The sequence below is a fragment of the Anomaloglossus baeobatrachus genome, unplaced genomic scaffold (genome assembly GCF_048569485.1).
Source record: "Anomaloglossus baeobatrachus isolate aAnoBae1 unplaced genomic scaffold, aAnoBae1.hap1 Scaffold_885, whole genome shotgun sequence".
Taxonomy (NCBI): domain Eukaryota; kingdom Metazoa; phylum Chordata; class Amphibia; order Anura; family Aromobatidae; genus Anomaloglossus; species Anomaloglossus baeobatrachus.
Genome location: NW_027445278.1, coordinates 1 through 26,215, shown reverse-complemented (window position 1 = coordinate 26,215; position 26,215 = coordinate 1). Strand labels below are relative to the sequence as shown.

The following is a 26,215-nucleotide window of genomic DNA, read 5'->3' as shown; positions in this document are numbered from 1 at the left end:
GGTGAGAAAGGTACAGAGGGCAGGGTTTGGGGGCTGGGAAGGAAAGGGAAAAGATTAGGGTTTGGGGATGATGAAAGGGCTTTCTACGGGTAAGGATGGCAAAGGGTGGCAGTGACGGAAAGTCAGGCAACCTGTCCTGTCCGTCTTTTTGTATCGTGAATTGGAAAGACTGCAAGGGGGAGGGGAGTTGCTTGCGCCCTAAAGGAGGAGTTATTCAGATTCATTGCAGTGGGCGGCGGCTGCAAAACGCACCATTCTTCTTGTTTTGGCTCTGCAAAGCAGCCTTTTCAAGGGTTGGCTTGGGTGACAAAATGTCTTGTGTAGGCGTGGGTTTGTCTCCCTCTCGCTCTCTCTCCCTAAGATGTGTCCGGCATAGGCCAGGGTGCCACTCGAGGCCCAAACCAATTCTGGTTATCGCTTCTCGGCCTTTTGGCTAAGATCAAGTGTAGTATCTGTTCTTATCAGTTTAATATCTGATACGTCCCCTATCTGGGGACCATATATTAAATGGATTTTTAGAACAGGGAGATGGAAAAAGAGCTTGCTCTGTCCACTCCACGCATTGACCTGGTATTGCAGTACCTCCAGGAACGGTGCACCCCTTCTTAACCCAGTTTCCAAAAGCAGAACTCAATTCACCTGATTCATATTAGCCCGATTTAATGAATTGGAAGAAAGCATACGTCTTCATATGCACCTCAATTTGGCCCATTCACTTTTCACACTTCCTCCTTTTGTTTTTTATCTTTCACACTTTTGACTTTCTTTATTCATCCAAATAGCAAACTCATCACCACTCAACCTGACCAACTCGGCTATGTCCCCGTGCTGCAGTTCTCTGTCTTATCTAGATCATTTGCAATTGAATGGAATAGATCCCTTTTGGACAAAGTGGATTCACCTGCTGCTGCAGTGACCACAGGTGTGATAACATCTAGAATTGGCATCTGGTGCGATCTCTCCGCTTCCACTCCAAAGAAAGTTACCTGTTTATTCCTATCATGCATTGGTTTTTGGGGTTTTCTTTGAGTAATGATGATCTCTTTAGTAGTCTGTTGGCGCCCTCTCCTGGAGGAATAGTTTGCTTGCTCTTGGACATTCTAAAAGAGAGGTCATGATAGACATTGAGCTTCTGAGCTCAATTGGGGACAGTCATGGGTGATGAATGTTTGCAACCTACTGCGAAGCCTCATACCGCAATATAAGGAACGTCAAATACTAAGAAAGGGCGGCCTATGAAAGAATTACTACTTTCAATAAGTACACTTAAACGGCTAATTGGGAATAGAAAAACTGTAAAAAGCCCTCTGAGAAAGCCCCCCTCTAACCTTTGATAGTAAGCTTTTCTGTAGTCTGCCTGTTGATGTATTTTCCGTTTGAACTGTGCACAACATGAAGAGACGGAACACTGGCGGCTTGTCACAATGCCCCCCGATGACATCACAATAGCGCTGCTGCCTAGAAAACAAGCTGCGCAGAAGAAGTTGTTCTTTGGGTGGGAGGGTGGGCTAGTGGAAGGAGGGGGCAATCTCTTTTTTTCCCGGGTGGTAGGGGGATGACAGGAGAAGGGAAGCGGGTGGTGAGAAAGGTACAGAGGGCAGGGTTTGGGGGCTGGGAAGGAAAGGGAAAAGATTAGGGTTTGGGGATGATGAAAGGGCTTTCTACGGGTAAGGATGGCAAAGGGTGGCAGTGACGGAAAGTCAGGCAACCTGTCCTGTCCGTCTTTTTGTATCGTGAATTGGAAAGACTGCAAGGGGGAGGGGAGTTGCTTGCGCCCTAAAGGAGGAGTTATTCAGATTCATTGCAGTGGGCGGCGGCTGCAAAACGCACCATTCTTCTTGTTTTGGCTCTGCAAAGCAGCCTTTTCAAGGGTTGGCTTGGGTGACAAAATGTCTTGTGTAGGCGTGGGTTTGTCTCCCTCTCGCTCTCTCTCCCTAAGATGTGTCCGGCATAGGCCAGGGTGCCACTCGAGGCCCAAACCAATTCTGGTTATCGCTTCTCGGCCTTTTGGCTAAGATCAAGTGTAGTATCTGTTCTTATCAGTTTAATATCTGATACGTCCCCTATCTGGGGACCATATATTAAATGGATTTTTAGAACAGGGAGATGGAAAAAGAGCTTGCTCTGTCCACTCCACGCATTGACCTGGTATTGCAGTACCTCCAGGAACGGTGCACCCCTTCTTAACCCAGTTTCCAAAAGCAGAACTCAATTCACCTGATTCATATTAGCCCGATTTAATGAATTGGAAGAAAGCATACGTCTTCATATGCACCTCAATTTGGCCCATTCACTTTTCACACTTCCTCCTTTTGTTTTTTATCTTTCACACTTTTGACTTTCTTTATTCATCCAAATAGCAAACTCATCACCACTCAACCTGACCAACTCGGCTATGTCCCCGTGCTGCAGTTCTCTGTCTTATCTAGATCATTTGCAATTGAATGGAATAGATCCCTTTTGGACAAAGTGGATTCACCTGCTGCTGCAGTGACCACAGGTGTGATAACATCTAGAATTGGCATCTGGTGCGATCTCTCCGCTTCCACTCCAAAGAAAGTTACCTGTTTATTCCTATCATGCATTGGTTTTTGGGGTTTTCTTTGAGTAATGATGATCTCTTTAGTAGTCTGTTGGCGCCCTCTCCTGGAGGAATAGTTTGCTTGCTCTTGGACATTCTAAAAGAGAGGTCATGATAGACATTGAGCTTCTGAGCTCAATTGGGGACAGTCATGGGTGATGAATGTTTGCAACCTACTGCGAAGCCTCATACCGCAATATAAGGAACGTCAAATACTAAGAAAGGGCGGCCTATGAAAGAATTACTACTTTCAATAAGTACACTTAAACGGCTAATTGGGAATAGAAAAACTGTAAAAAGCCCTCTGAGAAAGCCCCCCTCTAACCTTTGATAGTAAGCTTTTCTGTAGTCTGCCTGTTGATGTATTTTCCGTTTGAACTGTGCACAACATGAAGAGACGGAACACTGGCGGCTTGTCACAATGCCCCCCGATGACATCACAATAGCGCTGCTGCCTAGAAAACAAGCTGCGCAGAAGAAGTTGTTCTTTGGGTGGGAGGGTGGGCTAGTGGAAGGAGGGGGCAATCTCTTTTTTTCCCGGGTGGTAGGGGGATGACAGGAGAAGGGAAGCGGGTGGTGAGAAAGGTACAGAGGGCAGGGTTTGGGGGCTGGGAAGGAAAGGGAAAAGATTAGGGTTTGGGGATGATGAAAGGGCTTTCTACGGGTAAGGATGGCAAAGGGTGGCAGTGACGGAAAGTCAGGCAACCTGTCCTGTCCGTCTTTTTGTATCGTGAATTGGAAAGACTGCAAGGGGGAGGGGAGTTGCTTGCGCCCTAAAGGAGGAGTTATTCAGATTCATTGCAGTGGGCGGCGGCTGCAAAACGCACCATTCTTCTTGTTTTGGCTCTGCAAAGCAGCCTTTTCAAGGGTTGGCTTGGGTGACAAAATGTCTTGTGTAGGCGTGGGTTTGTCTCCCTCTCGCTCTCTCTCCCTAAGATGTGTCCGGCATAGGCCAGGGTGCCACTCGAGGCCCAAACCAATTCTGGTTATCGCTTCTCGGCCTTTTGGCTAAGATCAAGTGTAGTATCTGTTCTTATCAGTTTAATATCTGATACGTCCCCTATCTGGGGACCATATATTAAATGGATTTTTAGAACAGGGAGATGGAAAAAGAGCTTGCTCTGTCCACTCCACGCATTGACCTGGTATTGCAGTACCTCCAGGAACGGTGCACCCCTTCTTAACCCAGTTTCCAAAAGCAGAACTCAATTCACCTGATTCATATTAGCCCGATTTAATGAATTGGAAGAAAGCATACGTCTTCATATGCACCTCAATTTGGCCCATTCACTTTTCACACTTCCTCCTTTTGTTTTTTATCTTTCACACTTTTGACTTTCTTTATTCATCCAAATAGCAAACTCATCACCACTCAACCTGACCAACTCGGCTATGTCCCCGTGCTGCAGTTCTCTGTCTTATCTAGATCATTTGCAATTGAATGGAATAGATCCCTTTTGGACAAAGTGGATTCACCTGCTGCTGCAGTGACCACAGGTGTGATAACATCTAGAATTGGCATCTGGTGCGATCTCTCCGCTTCCACTCCAAAGAAAGTTACCTGTTTATTCCTATCATGCATTGGTTTTTGGGGTTTTCTTTGAGTAATGATGATCTCTTTAGTAGTCTGTTGGCGCCCTCTCCTGGAGGAATAGTTTGCTTGCTCTTGGACATTCTAAAAGAGAGGTCATGATAGACATTGAGCTTCTGAGCTCAATTGGGGACAGTCATGGGTGATGAATGTTTGCAACCTACTGCGAAGCCTCATACCGCAATATAAGGAACGTCAAATACTAAGAAAGGGCGGCCTATGAAAGAATTACTACTTTCAATAAGTACACTTAAACGGCTAATTGGGAATAGAAAAACTGTAAAAAGCCCTCTGAGAAAGCCCCCCTCTAACCTTTGATAGTAAGCTTTTCTGTAGTCTGCCTGTTGATGTATTTTCCGTTTGAACTGTGCACAACATGAAGAGACGGAACACTGGCGGCTTGTCACAATGCCCCCCGATGACATCACAATAGCGCTGCTGCCTAGAAAACAAGCTGCGCAGAAGAAGTTGTTCTTTGGGTGGGAGGGTGGGCTAGTGGAAGGAGGGGGCAATCTCTTTTTTTCCCGGGTGGTAGGGGGATGACAGGAGAAGGGAAGCGGGTGGTGAGAAAGGTACAGAGGGCAGGGTTTGGGGGCTGGGAAGGAAAGGGAAAAGATTAGGGTTTGGGGATGATGAAAGGGCTTTCTACGGGTAAGGATGGCAAAGGGTGGCAGTGACGGAAAGTCAGGCAACCTGTCCTGTCCGTCTTTTTGTATCGTGAATTGGAAAGACTGCAAGGGGGAGGGGAGTTGCTTGCGCCCTAAAGGAGGAGTTATTCAGATTCATTGCAGTGGGCGGCGGCTGCAAAACGCACCATTCTTCTTGTTTTGGCTCTGCAAAGCAGCCTTTTCAAGGGTTGGCTTGGGTGACAAAATGTCTTGTGTAGGCGTGGGTTTGTCTCCCTCTCGCTCTCTCTCCCTAAGATGTGTCCGGCATAGGCCAGGGTGCCACTCGAGGCCCAAACCAATTCTGGTTATCGCTTCTCGGCCTTTTGGCTAAGATCAAGTGTAGTATCTGTGAGGCTCGGCAGATGCAATGCACACTGGAAGGTTGCGCTTGCTAGTACTCTTGATGTATAGTATATTCATCTAGAGGAAAACATGGCCCTACCAGGATCGAGGCTATTAGACTGAGTAAGTGTGGGGGCTATGGTGCAATGTGCCCCAGGACTGACGACCCTGGAGTGAGTCTGAGCTTGCTGGCTTGGGACCCCGGCGAGCCTTGGGCTCTGTAGCACACCGTACCTTCCCCTTTCATACTTTCTGAGCATATTGCTCTATCCCGGCCTTCTGGCTAGGAAGGGAAATTTTTATAATCATGGTCGGAGGTCCGTTCAGCTTTGGGCTGAGAAACCAACACCCGGTTGGAGGTCCGGGTCAGCTTCGGCTGAGAAACCAACACCCGGTTGGAGGTCTGGGTCAGCTTCGGCTGAGAAACCAACACCCGGTTGGAGGTCCGGGTCAGCTTCGGCTGAGAAACCAACACCCGGTTGGAGGTCCGGTTAGCCTTGGGCTGAGAAACCAACACCGGTTGACGGTCCGGGCAGTTTCGGCTGCGAAACCAACAACTAGTAGCTCTCTACTCCACTTGGGTAAGATGCCTGGGTGGACGCTGGGAGCAACGACAAGGCTCAACCAGGCTTCGGCTTGGGGGAGCACCGAAGATCCCTGACCCTTGCTGTGGCCTTCTGGCTCGGAGGGACGGGGTTGATTTTTGGGGACCCTCTCCTCACGGAGGGGTCCACACGAATCCTAGCCTTTGCACTGTTTTTGGTGTGACTTCGGTCATGCATTTTTTGCGGTGCTTTGGAAAGCTTCATTAAATCAAAAAATCTGTGAGGCTCGGCAGATGCAATGCACACTGGAAGGTTGCGCTTGCTAGTACTCTTGATGTATAGTATATTCATCTAGAGGAAAACATGGCCCTACCAGGATCGAGGCTATTAGACTGAGTAAGTGTGGGGGCTATGGTGCAATGTGCCCCAGGACTGACGACCCTGGAGTGAGTCTGAGCTTGCTGGCTTGGGACCCCGGCGAGCCTTGGGCTCTGTAGCACACCGTACCTTCCCCTTTCATACTTTCTGAGCATATTGCTCTATCCCGGCCTTCTGGCTAGGAAGGGAAATTTTTATAATCATGGTCGGAGGTCCGTTCAGCTTTGGGCTGAGAAACCAACACCCGGTTGGAGGTCCGGGTCAGCTTCGGCTGAGAAACCAACACCCGGTTGGAGGTCTGGGTCAGCTTCGGCTGAGAAACCAACACCCGGTTGGAGGTCCGGGTCAGCTTCGGCTGAGAAACCAACACCCGGTTGGAGGTCCGGTTAGCCTTGGGCTGAGAAACCAACACCGGTTGACGGTCCGGGCAGTTTCGGCTGCGAAACCAACAACTAGTAGCTCTCTACTCCACTTGGGTAAGATGCCTGGGTGGACGCTGGGAGCAACGACAAGGCTCAACCAGGCTTCGGCTTGGGGGAGCACCGAAGATCCCTGACCCTTGCTGTGGCCTTCTGGCTCGGAGGGACGGGGTTGATTTTTGGGGACCCTCTCCTCACGGAGGGGTCCACACGAATCCTAGCCTTTGCACTGTTTTTGGTGTGACTTCGGTCATGCATTTTTTGCGGTGCATTGGAAAGCTTCATTAAATCAAAAAATCTGTGAGGCTCGGCAGATGCAATGCACACTGGAAGGTTGCGCTTGCTAGTACTCTTGATGTATAGTATATTCATCTAGAGGAAAACATGGCCCTACCAGGATCGAGGCTATTAGACTGAGTAAGTGTGGGGGCTATGGTGCAATGTGCCCCAGGACTGACGACCCTGGAGTGAGTCTGAGCTTGCTGGCTTGGGACCCCGGCGAGCCTTGGGCTCTGTAGCACACCGTACCTTGCCCTTTCATACTTTCTGAGCATATTGCTCTATCCCGGCCTTCTGGCTAGGAAGGGAAATTTTTATAATCATGGTCGGAGGTCCGTTCAGCTTTGGGCTGAGAAACCAACACCCGGTTGGAGGTCCGGGTCAGCTTCGGCTGAGAAACCAACACCCGGTTGGAGGTCTGGGTCAGCTTCGGCTGAGAAACCAACACCCGGTTGGAGGTCCGGGTCAGCTTCGGCTGAGAAACCAACACCCGGTTGGAGGTCCGGTTAGCCTTGGGCTGAGAAACCAACACCGGTTGACGGTCCGGGCAGTTTCGGCTGCGAAACCAACAACTAGTAGCTCTCTACTCCACTTGGGTAAGATGCCTGGGTGGACGCTGGGAGCAACGACAAGGCTCAACCAGGCTTCGGCTTGGGGGAGCACCGAAGATCCCTGACCCTTGCTGTGGCCTTCTGGCTCGGAGGGACGGGGTTGATTTTTGGGGACCCTCTCCTCACGGAGGGGTCCACACGAATCCTAGCCTTTGCACTGTTTTTGGTGTGACTTCGGTCATGCATTTTTTGCGGTGCTTTGGAAAGCTTCATTAAATCAAAATCTGTTCTTATCAGTTTAATATCTGATACGTCCCCTATCTGGGGACCATATATTAAATGGATTTTTAGAACAGGGAGATGGAAAAAGAGCTTGCTCTGTCCACTCCACGCATTGACCTGGTATTGCAGTACCTCCAGGAACGGTGCACCCCTTCTTAACCCAGTTTCCAAAAGCAGAACTCAATTCACCTGATTCATATTAGCCCGATTTAATGAATTGGAAGAAAGCATACGTCTTCATATGCACCTCAATTTGGCCCATTCACTTTTCACACTTCCTCCTTTTGTTTTTTATCTTTCACACTTTTGACTTTCTTTATTCATCCAAATAGCAAACTCATCACCACTCAACCTGACCAACTCGGCTATGTCCCCGTGCTGCAGTTCTCTGTCTTATCTAGATCATTTGCAATTGAATGGAATAGATCCCTTTTGGACAAAGTGGATTCACCTGCTGCTGCAGTGACCACAGGTGTGATAACATCTAGAATTGGCATCTGGTGCGATCTCTCCGCTTCCACTCCAAAGAAAGTTACCTGTTTATTCCTATCATGCATTGGTTTTTGGGGTTTTCTTTGAGTAATGATGATCTCTTTAGTAGTCTGTTGGCGCCCTCTCCTGGAGGAATAGTTTGCTTGCTCTTGGACATTCTAAAAGAGAGGTCATGATAGACATTGAGCTTCTGAGCTCAATTGGGGACAGTCATGGGTGATGAATGTTTGCAACCTACTGCGAAGCCTCATACCGCAATATAAGGAACGTCAAATACTAAGAAAGGGCGGCCTATGAAAGAATTACTACTTTCAATAAGTACACTTAAACGGCTAATTGGGAATAGAAAAACTGTAAAAAGCCCTCTGAGAAAGCCCCCCTCTAACCTTTGATAGTAAGCTTTTCTGTAGTCTGCCTGTTGATGTATTTTCCGTTTGAACTGTGCACAACATGAAGAGACGGAACACTGGCGGCTTGTCACAATGCCCCCCGATGACATCACAATAGCGCTGCTGCCTAGAAAACAAGCTGCGCAGAAGAAGTTGTTCTTTGGGTGGGAGGGTGGGCTAGTGGAAGGAGGGGGCAATCTCTTTTTTTCCCGGGTGGTAGGGGGATGACAGGAGAAGGGAAGCGGGTGGTGAGAAAGGTACAGAGGGCAGGGTTTGGGGGCTGGGAAGGAAAGGGAAAAGATTAGGGTTTGGGGATGATGAAAGGGCTTTCTACGGGTAAGGATGGCAAAGGGTGGCAGTGACGGAAAGTCAGGCAACCTGTCCTGTCCGTCTTTTTGTATCGTGAATTGGAAAGACTGCAAGGGGGAGGGGAGTTGCTTGCGCCCTAAAGGAGGAGTTATTCAGATTCATTGCAGTGGGCGGCGGCTGCAAAACGCACCATTCTTCTTGTTTTGGCTCTGCAAAGCAGCCTTTTCAAGGGTTGGCTTGGGTGACAAAATGTCTTGTGTAGGCGTGGGTTTGTCTCCCTCTCGCTCTCTCTCCCTAAGATGTGTCCGGCATAGGCCAGGGTGCCACTCGAGGCCCAAACCAATTCTGGTTATCGCTTCTCGGCCTTTTGGCTAAGATCAAGTGTAGTATCTGTTCTTATCAGTTTAATATCTGATACGTCCCCTATCTGGGGACCATATATTAAATGGATTTTTAGAACAGGGAGATGGAAAAAGAGCTTGCTCTGTCCACTCCACGCATTGACCTGGTATTGCAGTACCTCCAGGAACGGTGCACCCCTTCTTAACCCAGTTTCCAAAAGCAGAACTCAATTCACCTGATTCATATTAGCCCGATTTAATGAATTGGAAGAAAGCATACGTCTTCATATGCACCTCAATTTGGCCCATTCACTTTTCACACTTCCTCCTTTTGTTTTTTATCTTTCACACTTTTGACTTTCTTTATTCATCCAAATAGCAAACTCATCACCACTCAACCTGACCAACTCGGCTATGTCCCCGTGCTGCAGTTCTCTGTCTTATCTAGATCATTTGCAATTGAATGGAATAGATCCCTTTTGGACAAAGTGGATTCACCTGCTGCTGCAGTGACCACAGGTGTGATAACATCTAGAATTGGCATCTGGTGCGATCTCTCCGCTTCCACTCCAAAGAAAGTTACCTGTTTATTCCTATCATGCATTGGTTTTTGGGGTTTTCTTTGAGTAATGATGATCTCTTTAGTAGTCTGTTGGCGCCCTCTCCTGGAGGAATAGTTTGCTTGCTCTTGGACATTCTAAAAGAGAGGTCATGATAGACATTGAGCTTCTGAGCTCAATTGGGGACAGTCATGGGTGATGAATGTTTGCAACCTACTGCGAAGCCTCATACCGCAATATAAGGAACGTCAAATACTAAGAAAGGGCGGCCTATGAAAGAATTACTACTTTCAATAAGTACACTTAAACGGCTAATTGGGAATAGAAAAACTGTAAAAAGCCCTCTGAGAAAGCCCCCCTCTAACCTTTGATAGTAAGCTTTTCTGTAGTCTGCCTGTTGATGTATTTTCCGTTTGAACTGTGCACAACATGAAGAGACGGAACACTGGCGGCTTGTCACAATGCCCCCCGATGACATCACAATAGCGCTGCTGCCTAGAAAACAAGCTGCGCAGAAGAAGTTGTTCTTTGGGTGGGAGGGTGGGCTAGTGGAAGGAGGGGGCAATCTCTTTTTTTCCCGGGTGGTAGGGGGATGACAGGAGAAGGGAAGCGGGTGGTGAGAAAGGTACAGAGGGCAGGGTTTGGGGGCTGGGAAGGAAAGGGAAAAGATTAGGGTTTGGGGATGATGAAAGGGCTTTCTACGGGTAAGGATGGCAAAGGGTGGCAGTGACGGAAAGTCAGGCAACCTGTCCTGTCCGTCTTTTTGTATCGTGAATTGGAAAGACTGCAAGGGGGAGGGGAGTTGCTTGCGCCCTAAAGGAGGAGTTATTCAGATTCATTGCAGTGGGCGGCGGCTGCAAAACGCACCATTCTTCTTGTTTTGGCTCTGCAAAGCAGCCTTTTCAAGGGTTGGCTTGGGTGACAAAATGTCTTGTGTAGGCGTGGGTTTGTCTCCCTCTCGCTCTCTCTCCCTAAGATGTGTCCGGCATAGGCCAGGGTGCCACTCGAGGCCCAAACCAATTCTGGTTATCGCTTCTCGGCCTTTTGGCTAAGATCAAGTGTAGTATCTGTTCTTATCAGTTTAATATCTGATACGTCCCCTATCTGGGGACCATATATTAAATGGATTTTTAGAACAGGGAGATGGAAAAAGAGCTTGCTCTGTCCACTCCACGCATTGACCTGGTATTGCAGTACCTCCAGGAACGGTGCACCCCTTCTTAACCCAGTTTCCAAAAGCAGAACTCAATTCACCTGATTCATATTAGCCCGATTTAATGAATTGGAAGAAAGCATACGTCTTCATATGCACCTCAATTTGGCCCATTCACTTTTCACACTTCCTCCTTTTGTTTTTTATCTTTCACACTTTTGACTTTCTTTATTCATCCAAATAGCAAACTCATCACCACTCAACCTGACCAACTCGGCTATGTCCCCGTGCTGCAGTTCTCTGTCTTATCTAGATCATTTGCAATTGAATGGAATAGATCCCTTTTGGACAAAGTGGATTCACCTGCTGCTGCAGTGACCACAGGTGTGATAACATCTAGAATTGGCATCTGGTGCGATCTCTCCGCTTCCACTCCAAAGAAAGTTACCTGTTTATTCCTATCATGCATTGGTTTTTGGGGTTTTCTTTGAGTAATGATGATCTCTTTAGTAGTCTGTTGGCGCCCTCTCCTGGAGGAATAGTTTGCTTGCTCTTGGACATTCTAAAAGAGAGGTCATGATAGACATTGAGCTTCTGAGCTCAATTGGGGACAGTCATGGGTGATGAATGTTTGCAACCTACTGCGAAGCCTCATACCGCAATATAAGGAACGTCAAATACTAAGAAAGGGCGGCCTATGAAAGAATTACTACTTTCAATAAGTACACTTAAACGGCTAATTGGGAATAGAAAAACTGTAAAAAGCCCTCTGAGAAAGCCCCCCTCTAACCTTTGATAGTAAGCTTTTCTGTAGTCTGCCTGTTGATGTATTTTCCGTTTGAACTGTGCACAACATGAAGAGACGGAACACTGGCGGCTTGTCACAATGCCCCCCGATGACATCACAATAGCGCTGCTGCCTAGAAAACAAGCTGCGCAGAAGAAGTTGTTCTTTGGGTGGGAGGGTGGGCTAGTGGAAGGAGGGGGCAATCTCTTTTTTTCCCGGGTGGTAGGGGGATGACAGGAGAAGGGAAGCGGGTGGTGAGAAAGGTACAGAGGGCAGGGTTTGGGGGCTGGGAAGGAAAGGGAAAAGATTAGGGTTTGGGGATGATGAAAGGGCTTTCTACGGGTAAGGATGGCAAAGGGTGGCAGTGACGGAAAGTCAGGCAACCTGTCCTGTCCGTCTTTTTGTATCGTGAATTGGAAAGACTGCAAGGGGGAGGGGAGTTGCTTGCGCCCTAAAGGAGGAGTTATTCAGATTCATTGCAGTGGGCGGCGGCTGCAAAACGCACCATTCTTCTTGTTTTGGCTCTGCAAAGCAGCCTTTTCAAGGGTTGGCTTGGGTGACAAAATGTCTTGTGTAGGCGTGGGTTTGTCTCCCTCTCGCTCTCTCTCCCTAAGATGTGTCCGGCATAGGCCAGGGTGCCACTCGAGGCCCAAACCAATTCTGGTTATCGCTTCTCGGCCTTTTGGCTAAGATCAAGTGTAGTATCTGTTCTTATCAGTTTAATATCTGATACGTCCCCTATCTGGGGACCATATATTAAATGGATTTTTAGAACAGGGAGATGGAAAAAGAGCTTGCTCTGTCCACTCCACGCATTGACCTGGTATTGCAGTACCTCCAGGAACGGTGCACCCCTTCTTAACCCAGTTTCCAAAAGCAGAACTCAATTCACCTGATTCATATTAGCCCGATTTAATGAATTGGAAGAAAGCATACGTCTTCATATGCACCTCAATTTGGCCCATTCACTTTTCACACTTCCTCCTTTTGTTTTTTATCTTTCACACTTTTGACTTTCTTTATTCATCCAAATAGCAAACTCATCACCACTCAACCTGACCAACTCGGCTATGTCCCCGTGCTGCAGTTCTCTGTCTTATCTAGATCATTTGCAATTGAATGGAATAGATCCCTTTTGGACAAAGTGGATTCACCTGCTGCTGCAGTGACCACAGGTGTGATAACATCTAGAATTGGCATCTGGTGCGATCTCTCCGCTTCCACTCCAAAGAAAGTTACCTGTTTATTCCTATCATGCATTGGTTTTTGGGGTTTTCTTTGAGTAATGATGATCTCTTTAGTAGTCTGTTGGCGCCCTCTCCTGGAGGAATAGTTTGCTTGCTCTTGGACATTCTAAAAGAGAGGTCATGATAGACATTGAGCTTCTGAGCTCAATTGGGGACAGTCATGGGTGATGAATGTTTGCAACCTACTGCGAAGCCTCATACCGCAATATAAGGAACGTCAAATACTAAGAAAGGGCGGCCTATGAAAGAATTACTACTTTCAATAAGTACACTTAAACGGCTAATTGGGAATAGAAAAACTGTAAAAAGCCCTCTGAGAAAGCCCCCCTCTAACCTTTGATAGTAAGCTTTTCTGTAGTCTGCCTGTTGATGTATTTTCCGTTTGAACTGTGCACAACATGAAGAGACGGAACACTGGCGGCTTGTCACAATGCCCCCCGATGACATCACAATAGCGCTGCTGCCTAGAAAACAAGCTGCGCAGAAGAAGTTGTTCTTTGGGTGGGAGGGTGGGCTAGTGGAAGGAGGGGGCAATCTCTTTTTTTCCCGGGTGGTAGGGGGATGACAGGAGAAGGGAAGCGGGTGGTGAGAAAGGTACAGAGGGCAGGGTTTGGGGGCTGGGAAGGAAAGGGAAAAGATTAGGGTTTGGGGATGATGAAAGGGCTTTCTACGGGTAAGGATGGCAAAGGGTGGCAGTGACGGAAAGTCAGGCAACCTGTCCTGTCCGTCTTTTTGTATCGTGAATTGGAAAGACTGCAAGGGGGAGGGGAGTTGCTTGCGCCCTAAAGGAGGAGTTATTCAGATTCATTGCAGTGGGCGGCGGCTGCAAAACGCACCATTCTTCTTGTTTTGGCTCTGCAAAGCAGCCTTTTCAAGGGTTGGCTTGGGTGACAAAATGTCTTGTGTAGGCGTGGGTTTGTCTCCCTCTCGCTCTCTCTCCCTAAGATGTGTCCGGCATAGGCCAGGGTGCCACTCGAGGCCCAAACCAATTCTGGTTATCGCTTCTCGGCCTTTTGGCTAAGATCAAGTGTAGTATCTGTTCTTATCAGAACAAACTGAGCTAGCTACACTTGACGAGATACGATCAGGGAGACAAGCTCCGAAGCCCAGCCGAGACCGAAAGAGGGAGATCGGACGGAAGAAGAGCTTGGCAGAAAGAAGCAAGAAGACGAAGGCTCGGAGAAGACTTGGGGAGACCAGAGGAACTTCGAGGAGGAACACAGCGGGAGAAGACACCCGGAGAAGAATCCAAGATCCAGCTCCGGGAACTCAAGCAGGAACCAGCCATGGCAAGCAAGCCAGAGAAGGCAGCCAAGAAGGCTCAGGACCCAGGGACCTCCAGGAAGGCTCATCCAGAGGCTTCTTCGGCCCAAGAGGCCCCTACCTCCGACGCCGGCCAGCCGGAGGGAGCCCGGACGCCGCCTGAAAAGGCTCCAACCCTGGAGCCTTGGATGCGGCAGACGGTCGCCCTGAAGCTAAAGGCGGTAGATGGTAGGTTGCCGGACATGTCCTGCGACGTGTTCTGCAAGAATATGATTCTGGATCAGGGCTTCTCCAGGGCGGAAACCCTGAGTGTCCAGACCTTCATGACTGGCATCTTTCTGGTAACCTTTGCCACGGTGAATGCCTGCAGGAGATACTGGGAGGCGATGAACGCGGCGATGCCGGACTCCCCTTTTCATTCTTTTTTAGGATCCTGTCCTATACAGAGGGATGAGAAGAGGATCACGGTCTCCATGCGGAACCCGCACACCCCAGGAAGAGACATATCCACGTTCCTGGGACGCTTCTGCACAGTGGTGAGGGAACCATCCCACATCCTTAACGGCAGCGGATTCTGGACGGGTAAGTGGTCAGTAACCGTTCGGCTCCACAGGGAACTAGCATCCGAGGACGGCCTTCAGCACCTGCCCCCGACATTCTCTCTGGGAAACTCCTTTGGTCTCATCTACTACCCGGACATGCCACACAACTGCAGGAAATGTGGTGGGAAAGGGCATTCGATGAAGACCTGCCAGGAGGACGCCTGCAGGGTTTGCCGGGTGACGGGACACAGCTCCAAGGATTGTCCGAAGAAGATGACCTGCAACTTATGTGGACTGGCGGCCCACCTTTACAAGGACTGCCCACAACGAGAGAAATCCTGGGCAAGGGTGGCTGCGGCGACCCAGGCTCGGGTAGTCGCAGCCTCGTCGACTAAGGCAGCTACGACCAAAGCCACAGAGGCCAAGGCGGCCAAGAACCCGGTGACCGCGGCTCCAGCCAAAGCCCCAGCGGCCACGGAGTCCAGGAAGAAGGGTAAGAAAACTGCTGCCCCCTCCCTGGTCCCCCCCCCTGTCACCCCTGTCCAAACCCCTTTACCCCCGGCCAACCCCACTGAGGATTCCACCACCTCCACCTCTTTTCCCTACTCCTCAGTCGGTGCCCTTACCCCCCCTCCAAAGCCCACTCTCCCTCCCCAGACCATGAGAGCAGAGGGCCTCAGCACCCCTGCACCTTTCACCGAGAAGGATTTTCCAGCTCTTGTCTCCTCAGGTACAAGCCAAAGGAAGAGGCAGTTGGAAGATAGTCCTGTCGCAGAACATTCCAAGTTGTTCATTGTGGATCTCAATCCAACCCAGGAAGAGGAGGACGACCTCCTCCCGGAACCAGATGTGTTGGAGCAGATGGTGGAGTCCCTGGTGTCCGAAGAAGAAATGGAGGAGTCGGAAGCCACTGAGGCAACATCTCTACTCGACCGGCTAGAAGAAGAAGGTCTGCTGGTGATACCATCACCGACAGACACCAAAGAAGAAGAACCGCCCGACCGGAGTGGTAACTAAGGCACATCGCCTGCACTAACTCTCTCTTCCCTCCAATGACTGCTAACATTGACATCTTTTCCATTAATGTTAGGAGCATCAGAGACAAGTTCAGACGTCAGACGATTTTTGCTTTCCTTAACACTCAGTCTAGTAATGTATTTTTCCTGCAGGAATGCTCCCTTCCCTCCTCTAGGTCCTTCAACCATCTGGCCAGGGAATGGACCCATGGACCGTCCTACTGGTCCGGCGGGGGCGACTGTAGGTCCGCAGGGGTCGCCGTGCTAATCAGGGGAAGCGCCTTCACGTTGGACTCAGTTCAGGAACTCGTCTGCGGCAGGTTACTGCTCGTGGACGGTACCTGGGCTGGAGAACCTGTCAGGTTCATCAATGTGTACGCTTCTCCTGTGAAGAACGATCGACTGGAGCTCCTCCGAGCCCTGCGCCCTCAGCTCGCCACCACCAGGATGGTAGTGATGGCCGGGGACTTCAACTGCCCGATTGAGGCGGATGGACGCAGTTCTGGAACGGCTGCCAAGTTAGACGTCACATCCAAACTGCTCATTGAGATGGTGACCGAAGCCTCTCTCGTGGACGTTGTGGGCTCCATCGGACACGGATCTGTGAATTATTCATGGTGCCGACCCGATGGTTCGCTGCGTTCCAGGATTGACTTCGTGTTTACCTCTCGGACGGTTGGGCGGAGTGGGCACTCGATGGTCCCCTGCTTCTTCTCTGACCACAGAGCCATTCACTTTCAAGGTGCGCTGGGCCACGGCTTTCCTGTTGGCCCTGGCTCCTGGAAGCTGAACTGCTCTCTGCTGGAAAAGGGGGAAGTTCTGGAGGAGCTTAGAGCGGCTTACTCCACGTGGCGGGCCTACAAGGCAGGCTTCCAGTCTGTTTCTGACTGGTGGGAATACGTTAAACTCGAGTTCCGTTTCTTCTTTCAGGCAAAGAGTCAACAACAGGCGTGTGTGAAGAAGAGGGACTTCAGGAGACTCCAGCGTGAGCTGCGTTCCCTGCATGACCTTCTTCGATGTGGCTGGGACGTGAGAGAGGAGCTGGAGGAGACTAAGAAGAGCCTGAAAAGGCACTTTGAGGAGGAGTCCAAGCGAATTGTCTTCCGTTCCAAAGTGGAGAACCTGGAGAAGGGTGAGAAATGTAACTCGTTCTTTTTCAGGAAGCTCCACACCGGTCATACACCCCTGAATGAACTACGAGATGAGAGTGGAATCATGCGACGCGGGAAAGAGGACGTGATGAAAGTCGTCTGCGACTTCTACAGCGAACTCTACGCCCGCAAGATTACCGACCCCGAGGCCGCCGATAAGTTCCTGTCAGGTATCACTAACCATCTTGACCCTGCAGATGCGGCGGCCATGGACGTCCCTCTGACGGTGGACGAGCTGCTCTCGGCCGCCAGATCCTTTAGGTCCGGCAGGACTCCGGGCAGTGATGGCCTCCCAGCAGAGCTCTATGTAGCACTGGGGGACCTCATCTGTCCGGACTTGTTAGATCTGTACGAGGAGATGGTGGTGGAGGGCAGAATGCCTCCGTCCCTGAGGGAAGGAATGGTCACGATCCTGTACAAGCGCAAAGGAGAGAGGTGCGACCTGAAGAATTGGCGTCCCATCACCCTTCTGAACGTCGACTACAAGATCCTGGCCAAGACGATGGCAACGAGACTGAAGACGGTTATTGGACGGATCATCCACCCGGATCAGACCTGCGGCATCCCCGGACGTCGCATCGCAGACAGCCTGGCTCTCATGCGGGACACGGTCGAGTACATCAAGGCCCGCCGGGTGCACGCTTCCCTGATCTCGTTGGATCAGGAAAAGGCCTTCGACCGTGTTTCCCATGAGTTCCTGGGCAAAGCTCTGCACAGGTTAGGTTTGGGTAACATGTTCTGTTTGTATGTCCAACTAATGTATTTTGATATTCACAGCTCGGTGTTGGTAAACGGCTGGAAGACTGACCCCTTCCCGGTCCTCTCAGGGGTCAGACAAGGCTGCCCTCTGTCACCTCTTCTTTTTGTTTGTGTTATAGAACTCTTTGCAGAGGCTATCCGGCGGAATGGAGAGATCAGAGGGATCACCGCACCAGGACCAGATCGCTTCGAGGTCAAGTGCTCGCTCTACATGGACGACGTGACCGTCTTCTGCGCGGACCGGCGCTCAGTTGACACCCTCGTCCAGACCTGTGAGACCTTCGGACGGGCTTCGGGAGCCAAAGTCAACTGCGGGAAGTCGGAAGCCATGCTCTTCGGGGACTGGCAGCCGGCCTCTTCCGCCCCCTTCCCTTTCAGCATCCAGCCGGATTTCATCAAGGTTCTTGGAGTCTGGTTCGGGAAGGAAGGAGCAGCCCTCAAGTCCTGGGAGGAACGCTTGACCAAGATCACCCAACGGATCGGTCTGTGGAGCCTCAGACGCCTCACCTGTGAGGGCAAAGCACTGGTCCTGCGTAACGAGGTACTGCCCGTGCTGCAGTACACGGCCCAGGCCTGGCCCCCCCTTGCCACCGTGTGCAGGGCCATTACCAGGACGGTGTTTCGTTTTGTCTGGGGATCCAAGATGGACAGAGTAAAGCGGACCATCATGTACAAGGATCCTCGCAAGGGTGGGAAGGGCGTACCCGATATCCCCACCCTCCTGCGATCCTCCTTCGTATGTGGCTGCGTTCGCCGATCTCTGCGAGTCAAGAGAGGTTCTGCGGGTAGGTCCATGTCTCGCTTCTTCCTGCTCCCCCTTTGGAGAAGGTTCGGCTGGGACAAGTGGGACAGCTCCTTCCCCTACAACTGGACGACGCCATGGTTCTACGGAGACGTTGTCCGGTTTGTGAGGGAATACCAACTGGAGGGACTCAAGCCTGATTTGTGGAAGCCAAAAACTATCCACAAACTCATCAGAGCCAAGGACGAAATGGAGAACATTCCAGGACTTCACCACGACACACTGGAGACTGTTTGGACCAACGTGTCATCGGCTGGATTGACCAACGGGCACAAGGACTTGTCATGGATGGCGATACAGGGCGGACTGCCCGTCCGGTCATTCATGCACGCCCGGAACCTGTGCAAAACCCGGTACTGCCCAAGGTGCCCCTTCGTGGAGGAAACATCGCTGCACGCCTTTTGGGACTGCCGTTTTGCACAGCGCCTGTTGGTTGCCCTGGAGGATGACCTGAGGAACTCCGTCCCCAGAGGGAGCCTATCGTACCATTCCGTACTTTATGGACTCTTCCCTGGGACTCACACCGTTGGAGCCATCCAGGAGGCTTGGCGCCTTATGAACTGCTTTAAGGACGCTATATGGGTCGCCAGGAACCGGCTCATCTTGAAGAGGGAGAGGATGTCTATCCAGGACTGCCGCAGGCTGATCCACAGCCTGCTCAGAGACTATTCCATCATGGACAGTCCGGACGACAGCGCCGAGGAGGAGGTCTAAACCTCTTCCACGCCCCCTCCCTCCTCTTCCCATTTATGTGCGTCCTTCAATAAAGCTTCGGGCCTGTGATTTCCCCACCCTATCCCCTTTTCCCCTACCCCCATCCCCCAATCGCCAGTTCGTCGTTATTTATTGTCTAACTTTTTCTTTCAGCTTGAGTGCTACGGATAGCATAGGAGCGTGATGTATAGTTAGTGCGTCGTACTCTATTGCTATGTAAGAATGATTGTATATTTCTGTGTGTACGGGGCTGCGGCACCGTACATGGTTTGTTACTTTTTTTTGAGAAGTGCATGATAATAAAGATGCTGTTAAATCAAAAAAAAAAATCTGTTCTTATCAGTTTAATATCTGATACGTCCCCTATCTGGGGACCATATATTAAATGGATTTTTAGAACAGGGAGATGGAAAAAGAGCTTGCTCTGTCCACTCCACGCATTGACCTGGTATTGCAGTACCTCCAGGAACGGTGCACCCCTTCTTAACCCAGTTTCCAAAAGCAGAACTCAATTCACCTGATTCATATTAGCCCGATTTAATGAATTGGAAGAAAGCATACGTCTTCATATGCACCTCAATTTGGCCCATTCACTTTTCACACTTCCTCCTTTTGTTTTTTATCTTTCACACTTTTGACTTTCTTTATTCATCCAAATAGCAAACTCATCACCACTCAACCTGACCAACTCGGCTATGTCCCCGTGCTGCAGTTCTCTGTCTTATCTAGATCATTTGCAATTGAATGGAATAGATCCCTTTTGGACAAAGTGGATTCACCTGCTGCTGCAGTGACCACAGGTGTGATAACATCTAGAATTGGCATCTGGTGCGATCTCTCCGCTTCCACTCCAAAGAAAGTTACCTGTTTATTCCTATCATGCATTGGTTTTTGGGGTTTTCTTTGAGTAATGATGATCTCTTTAGTAGTCTGTTGGCGCCCTCTCCTGGAGGAATAGTTTGCTTGCTCTTGGACATTCTAAAAGAGAGGTCATGATAGACATTGAGCTTCTGAGCTCAATTGGGGACAGTCATGGGTGATGAATGTTTGCAACCTACTGCGAAGCCTCATACCGCAATATAAGGAACGTCAAATACTAAGAAAGGGCGGCCTATGAAAGAATTACTACTTTCAATAAGTACACTTAAACGGCTAATTGGGAATAGAAAAACTGTAAAAAGCCCTCTGAGAAAGCCCCCCTCTAACCTTTGATAGTAAGCTTTTCTGTAGTCTGCCTGTTGATGTATTTTCCGTTTGAACTGTGCACAACATGAAGAGACGGAACACTGGCGGCTTGTCACAATGCCCCCCGATGACATCACAATAGCGCTGCTGCCTAGAAAACAAGCTGCGCAGAAGAAGTTGTTCTTTGGGTGGGAGGGTGGGCTAGTGGAAGGAGGGGGCAATCTCTTTTTTTCCCGGGTGGTAGGGGGATGACAGGAGAAGGGAAGCGGGTGGTGAGAAAGGTACAGAGGGCAGGGTTTGGGGGCTGGGAAGGAAAGGGAAAAGATTAGGGTTTGGGGATGATGAAAGGGCTTTCTACGGGTAAGGATGGCAAAGGGTGGCAGTGACGGAAAGTCAGGCAACCTGTCCTGTCCGTCTTTTTGTATCGTGAATTGGAAAGACTGCAAGGGGGAGGGGAGTTGCTTGCGCCCTAAAGGAGGAGTTATTCAGATTCATTGCAGTGGGCGGCGGCTGCAAAACGCACCATTCTTCTTGTTTTGGCTCTGCAAAGCAGCCTTTTCAAGGGTTGGCTTGGGTGACAAAATGTCTTGTGTAGGCGTGGGTTTGTCTCCCTCTCGCTCTCTCTCCCTAAGATGTGTCCGGCATAGGCCAGGGTGCCACTCGAGGCCCAAACCAATTCTGGTTATCGCTTCTCGGCCTTTTGGCTAAGATCAAGTGTAGTATCTGTTCTTATCAGTTTAATATCTGATACGTCCCCTATCTGGGGACCATATATTAAATGGATTTTTAGAACAGGGAGATGGAAAAAGAGCTTGCTCTGTCCACTCCACGCATTGACCTGGTATTGCAGTACCTCCAGGAACGGTGCACCCCTTCTTAACCCAGTTTCCAAAAGCAGAACTCAATTCACCTGATTCATATTAGCCCGATTTAATGAATTGGAAGAAAGCATACGTCTTCATATGCACCTCAATTTGGCCCATTCACTTTTCACACTTCCTCCTTTTGTTTTTTATCTTTCACACTTTTGACTTTCTTTATTCATCCAAATAGCAAACTCATCACCACTCAACCTGACCAACTCGGCTATGTCCCCGTGCTGCAGTTCTCTGTCTTATCTAGATCATTTGCAATTGAATGGAATAGATCCCTTTTGGACAAAGTGGATTCACCTGCTGCTGCAGTGACCACAGGTGTGATAACATCTAGAATTGGCATCTGGTGCGATCTCTCCGCTTCCACTCCAAAGAAAGTTACCTGTTTATTCCTATCATGCATTGGTTTTTGGGGTTTTCTTTGAGTAATGATGATCTCTTTAGTAGTCTGTTGGCGCCCTCTCCTGGAGGAATAGTTTGCTTGCTCTTGGACATTCTAAAAGAGAGGTCATGATAGACATTGAGCTTCTGAGCTCAATTGGGGACAGTCATGGGTGATGAATGTTTGCAACCTACTGCGAAGCCTCATACCGCAATATAAGGAACGTCAAATACTAAGAAAGGGCGGCCTATGAAAGAATTACTACTTTCAATAAGTACACTTAAACGGCTAATTGGGAATAGAAAAACTGTAAAAAGCCCTCTGAGAAAGCCCCCCTCTAACCTTTGATAGTAAGCTTTTCTGTAGTCTGCCTGTTGATGTATTTTCCGTTTGAACTGTGCACAACATGAAGAGACGGAACACTGGCGGCTTGTCACAATGCCCCCCGATGACATCACAATAGCGCTGCTGCCTAGAAAACAAGCTGCGCAGAAGAAGTTGTTCTTTGGGTGGGAGGGTGGGCTAGTGGAAGGAGGGGGCAATCTCTTTTTTTCCCGGGTGGTAGGGGGATGACAGGAGAAGGGAAGCGGGTGGTGAGAAAGGTACAGAGGGCAGGGTTTGGGGGCTGGGAAGGAAAGGGAAAAGATTAGGGTTTGGGGATGATGAAAGGGCTTTCTACGGGTAAGGATGGCAAAGGGTGGCAGTGACGGAAAGTCAGGCAACCTGTCCTGTCCGTCTTTTTGTATCGTGAATTGGAAAGACTGCAAGGGGGAGGGGAGTTGCTTGCGCCCTAAAGGAGGAGTTATTCAGATTCATTGCAGTGGGCGGCGGCTGCAAAACGCACCATTCTTCTTGTTTTGGCTCTGCAAAGCAGCCTTTTCAAGGGTTGGCTTGGGTGACAAAATGTCTTGTGTAGGCGTGGGTTTGTCTCCCTCTCGCTCTCTCTCCCTAAGATGTGTCCGGCATAGGCCAGGGTGCCACTCGAGGCCCAAACCAATTCTGGTTATCGCTTCTCGGCCTTTTGGCTAAGATCAAGTGTAGTATCTGTTCTTATCAGTTTAATATCTGATACGTCCCCTATCTGGGGACCATATATTAAATGGATTTTTAGAACAGGGAGATGGAAAAAGAGCTTGCTCTGTCCACTCCACGCATTGACCTGGTATTGCAGTACCTCCAGGAACGGTGCACCCCTTCTTAACCCAGTTTCCAAAAGCAGAACTCAATTCACCTGATTCATATTAGCCCGATTTAATGAATTGGAAGAAAGCATACGTCTTCATATGCACCTCAATTTGGCCCATTCACTTTTCACACTTCCTCCTTTTGTTTTTTATCTTTCACACTTTTGACTTTCTTTATTCATCCAAATAGCAAACTCATCACCACTCAACCTGACCAACTCGGCTATGTCCCCGTGCTGCAGTTCTCTGTCTTATCTAGATCATTTGCAATTGAATGGAATAGATCCCTTTTGGACAAAGTGGATTCACCTGCTGCTGCAGTGACCACAGGTGTGATAACATCTAGAATTGGCATCTGGTGCGATCTCTCCGCTTCCACTCCAAAGAAAGTTACCTGTTTATTCCTATCATGCATTGGTTTTTGGGGTTTTCTTTGAGTAATGATGATCTCTTTAGTAGTCTGTTGGCGCCCTCTCCTGGAGGAATAGTTTGCTTGCTCTTGGACATTCTAAAAGAGAGGTCATGATAGACATTGAGCTTCTGAGCTCAATTGGGGACAGTCATGGGTGATGAATGTTTGCAACCTACTGCGAAGCCTCATACCGCAATATAAGGAACGTCAAATACTAAGAAAGGGCGGCCTATGAAAGAATTACTACTTTCAATAAGTACACTTAAACGGCTAATTGGGAATAGAAAAACTGTAAAAAGCCCTCTGAGAAAGCCCCCCTCTAACCTTTGATAGTAAGCTTTTCTGTAGTCTGCCTGTTGATGTATTTTCCGTTTGAACTGTGCACAACATGAAGAGACGGAACACTGGCGGCTTGTCACAATGCCCCCCGATGACATCACAATAGCGCTGCTGCCTAGAAAACAAGCTGCGCAGAAGAAGTTGTTCTTTGGGTGGGAGGGTGGGCTAGTGGAAGGAGGGGGCAATCTCTTTTTTTCCCGGGTGGTAGGGGGATGACAGGAGAAGGGAAGCGGGTGGTGAGAAAGGTACAGAGGGCAGGGTTTGGGGGCTGGGAAGGAAAGGGAAAAGATTAGGGTTTGGGGATGATGAAAGGGCTTTCTACGGGTAAGGATGGCAAAGGGTGGCAGTGACGGAAAGTCAGGCAACCTGTCCTGTCCGTCTTTTTGTATCGTGAATTGGAAAGACTGCAAGGGGGAGGGGAGTTGCTTGCGCCCTAAAGGAGGAGTTATTCAGATTCATTGCAGTGGGCGGCGGCTGCAAAACGCACCATTCTTCTTGTTTTGGCTCTGCAAAGCAGCCTTTTCAAGGGTTGGCTTGGGTGACAAAATGTCTTGTGTAGGCGTGGGTTTGTCTCCCTCTCGCTCTCTCTCCCTAAGATGTGTCCGGCATAGGCCAGGGTGCCACTCGAGGCCCAAACCAATTCTGGTTATCGCTTCTCGGCCTTTTGGCTAAGATCAAGTGTAGTTTGGGAGGGTACTACCTTGGTTGGTGCTGAAAGGTGCCAGGGTATTGCACAACTGCTGGCCTTGGGGGAGTGTGCATCGTAGGATGTCATAGCCCTCTTGTGACGGACAGTTACCTGGGCAACGAGAGGCGGTCACTTTATTATTTTCAAACTCATCCTTTAAAAAAAAAAAAAAAAAAAAAAAAAAAAAATCTGTTCTTATCAGTTTAATATCTGATACGTCCCCTATCTGGGGACCATATATTAAATGGATTTTTAGAACAGGGAGATGGAAAAAGAGCTTGCTCTGTCCACTCCACGCATTGACCTGGTATTGCAGTACCTCCAGGAACGGTGCACCCCTTCTTAACCCAGTTTCCAAAAGCAGAACTCAATTCACCTGATTCATATTAGCCCGATTTAATGAATTGGAAGAAAGCATACGTCTTCATATGCACCTCAATTTGGCCCATTCACTTTTCACACTTCCTCCTTTTGTTTTTTATCTTTCACACTTTTGACTTTCTTTATTCATCCAAATAGCAAACTCATCACCACTCAACCTGACCAACTCGGCTATGTCCCCGTGCTGCAGTTCTCTGTCTTATCTAGATCATTTGCAATTGAATGGAATAGATCCCTTTTGGACAAAGTGGATTCACCTGCTGCTGCAGTGACCACAGGTGTGATAACATCTAGAATTGGCATCTGGTGCGATCTCTCCGCTTCCACTCCAAAGAAAGTTACCTGTTTATTCCTATCATGCATTGGTTTTTGGGGTTTTCTTTGAGTAATGATGATCTCTTTAGTAGTCTGTTGGCGCCCTCTCCTGGAGGAATAGTTTGCTTGCTCTTGGACATTCTAAAAGAGAGGTCATGATAGACATTGAGCTTCTGAGCTCAATTGGGGACAGTCATGGGTGATGAATGTTTGCAACCTACTGCGAAGCCTCATACCGCAATATAAGGAACGTCAAATACTAAGAAAGGGCGGCCTATGAAAGAATTACTACTTTCAATAAGTACACTTAAACGGCTAATTGGGAATAGAAAAACTGTAAAAAGCCCTCTGAGAAAGCCCCCCTCTAACCTTTGATAGTAAGCTTTTCTGTAGTCTGCCTGTTGATGTATTTTCCGTTTGAACTGTGCACAACATGAAGAGACGGAACACTGGCGGCTTGTCACAATGCCCCCCGATGACATCACAATAGCGCTGCTGCCTAGAAAACAAGCTGCGCAGAAGAAGTTGTTCTTTGGGTGGGAGGGTGGGCTAGTGGAAGGAGGGGGCAATCTCTTTTTTTCCCGGGTGGTAGGGGGATGACAGGAGAAGGGAAGCGGGTGGTGAGAAAGGTACAGAGGGCAGGGTTTGGGGGCTGGGAAGGAAAGGGAAAAGATTAGGGTTTGGGGATGATGAAAGGGCTTTCTACGGGTAAGGATGGCAAAGGGTGGCAGTGACGGAAAGTCAGGCAACCTGTCCTGTCCGTCTTTTTGTATCGTGAATTGGAAAGACTGCAAGGGGGAGGGGAGTTGCTTGCGCCCTAAAGGAGGAGTTATTCAGATTCATTGCAGTGGGCGGCGGCTGCAAAACGCACCATTCTTCTTGTTTTGGCTCTGCAAAGCAGCCTTTTCAAGGGTTGGCTTGGGTGACAAAATGTCTTGTGTAGGCGTGGGTTTGTCTCCCTCTCGCTCTCTCTCCCTAAGATGTGTCCGGCATAGGCCAGGGTGCCACTCGAGGCCCAAACCAATTCTGGTTATCGCTTCTCGGCCTTTTGGCTAAGATCAAGTGTAGTATCTGTTCTTATCAGTTTAATATCTGATACGTCCCCTATCTGGGGACCATATATTAAATGGATTTTTAGAACAGGGAGATGGAAAAAGAGCTTGCTCTGTCCACTCCACGCATTGACCTGGTATTGCAGTACCTCCAGGAACGGTGCACCCCTTCTTAACCCAGTTTCCAAAAGCAGAACTCAATTCACCTGATTCATATTAGCCCGATTTAATGAATTGGAAG

The 26,215-nt window shown here is 49.2% G+C and overlaps 1 protein-coding gene, 11 non-coding genes and 3 pseudogenes across 12 annotated transcripts; all 15 read left to right on the top strand.

The window, feature by feature from the left end:
* The first annotated feature begins 413 nt into the window (after nt 1-413).
* On the top strand, nt 414-604 carry LOC142289009 (U2 spliceosomal RNA). The gene has a single exon (XR_012749583.1). It is a non-coding gene; the product is annotated as a U2 spliceosomal RNA (small nuclear RNA).
* Nucleotides 605-1,991: 1,387 nt separating this feature from the next.
* Nucleotides 1,992-2,182, top strand: LOC142289008 (U2 spliceosomal RNA). The gene has a single exon (XR_012749582.1). It is a non-coding gene; the product is annotated as a U2 spliceosomal RNA (small nuclear RNA).
* Nucleotides 2,183-3,569: 1,387 nt separating this feature from the next.
* Nucleotides 3,570-3,760, top strand: LOC142289007 (U2 spliceosomal RNA). Its single transcript, XR_012749581.1, has one exon. It is a non-coding gene; the product is annotated as a U2 spliceosomal RNA (small nuclear RNA).
* A 1,387-nt stretch (nt 3,761-5,147) lies between these two features.
* On the top strand, nt 5,148-5,274 carry LOC142289032 (U2 spliceosomal RNA; annotated as a pseudogene).
* A 2,320-nt stretch (nt 5,275-7,594) lies between these two features.
* Nucleotides 7,595-7,790, top strand: LOC142289015 (U2 spliceosomal RNA). Its single transcript, XR_012749587.1, has one exon. It is a non-coding gene; the product is annotated as a U2 spliceosomal RNA (small nuclear RNA).
* A 1,387-nt stretch (nt 7,791-9,177) lies between these two features.
* On the top strand, nt 9,178-9,368 carry LOC142289006 (U2 spliceosomal RNA). Its single transcript, XR_012749580.1, has one exon. It is a non-coding gene; the product is annotated as a U2 spliceosomal RNA (small nuclear RNA).
* A 1,387-nt stretch (nt 9,369-10,755) lies between these two features.
* Nucleotides 10,756-10,946, top strand: LOC142289044 (U2 spliceosomal RNA). The gene has a single exon (XR_012749601.1). It is a non-coding gene; the product is annotated as a U2 spliceosomal RNA (small nuclear RNA).
* A 1,387-nt stretch (nt 10,947-12,333) lies between these two features.
* Nucleotides 12,334-12,524, top strand: LOC142289041 (U2 spliceosomal RNA). The gene has a single exon (XR_012749600.1). It is a non-coding gene; the product is annotated as a U2 spliceosomal RNA (small nuclear RNA).
* Nucleotides 12,525-13,911: 1,387 nt separating this feature from the next.
* On the top strand, nt 13,912-14,015 carry LOC142289030 (U2 spliceosomal RNA; annotated as a pseudogene).
* Nucleotides 14,016-14,288: 273 nt separating this feature from the next.
* Nucleotides 14,289-15,583, top strand: LOC142289004 (uncharacterized; the record flags this gene model as incomplete). The annotated part of the gene is made up of 2 exons (XM_075333558.1): nt 14,289-15,212; nt 15,450-15,583. Coding segments are annotated over 2 exons (1,058 nt in total), but the record flags the coding sequence as incomplete, so codon positions are not given.
* A 3,850-nt stretch (nt 15,584-19,433) lies between these two features.
* LOC142289027 (U2 spliceosomal RNA) lies at nt 19,434-19,643 on the top strand (annotated as a pseudogene).
* A 1,387-nt stretch (nt 19,644-21,030) lies between these two features.
* On the top strand, nt 21,031-21,221 carry LOC142289029 (U2 spliceosomal RNA). Its single transcript, XR_012749599.1, has one exon. It is a non-coding gene; the product is annotated as a U2 spliceosomal RNA (small nuclear RNA).
* Nucleotides 21,222-22,608: 1,387 nt separating this feature from the next.
* On the top strand, nt 22,609-22,799 carry LOC142289017 (U2 spliceosomal RNA). The gene has a single exon (XR_012749589.1). It is a non-coding gene; the product is annotated as a U2 spliceosomal RNA (small nuclear RNA).
* A 1,578-nt stretch (nt 22,800-24,377) lies between these two features.
* Nucleotides 24,378-24,567, top strand: LOC142289028 (U2 spliceosomal RNA). Its single transcript, XR_012749598.1, has one exon. It is a non-coding gene; the product is annotated as a U2 spliceosomal RNA (small nuclear RNA).
* Nucleotides 24,568-25,954: 1,387 nt separating this feature from the next.
* Nucleotides 25,955-26,145, top strand: LOC142289005 (U2 spliceosomal RNA). Its single transcript, XR_012749579.1, has one exon. It is a non-coding gene; the product is annotated as a U2 spliceosomal RNA (small nuclear RNA).
* Nucleotides 26,146-26,215: the final 70 nt, after the last annotated feature.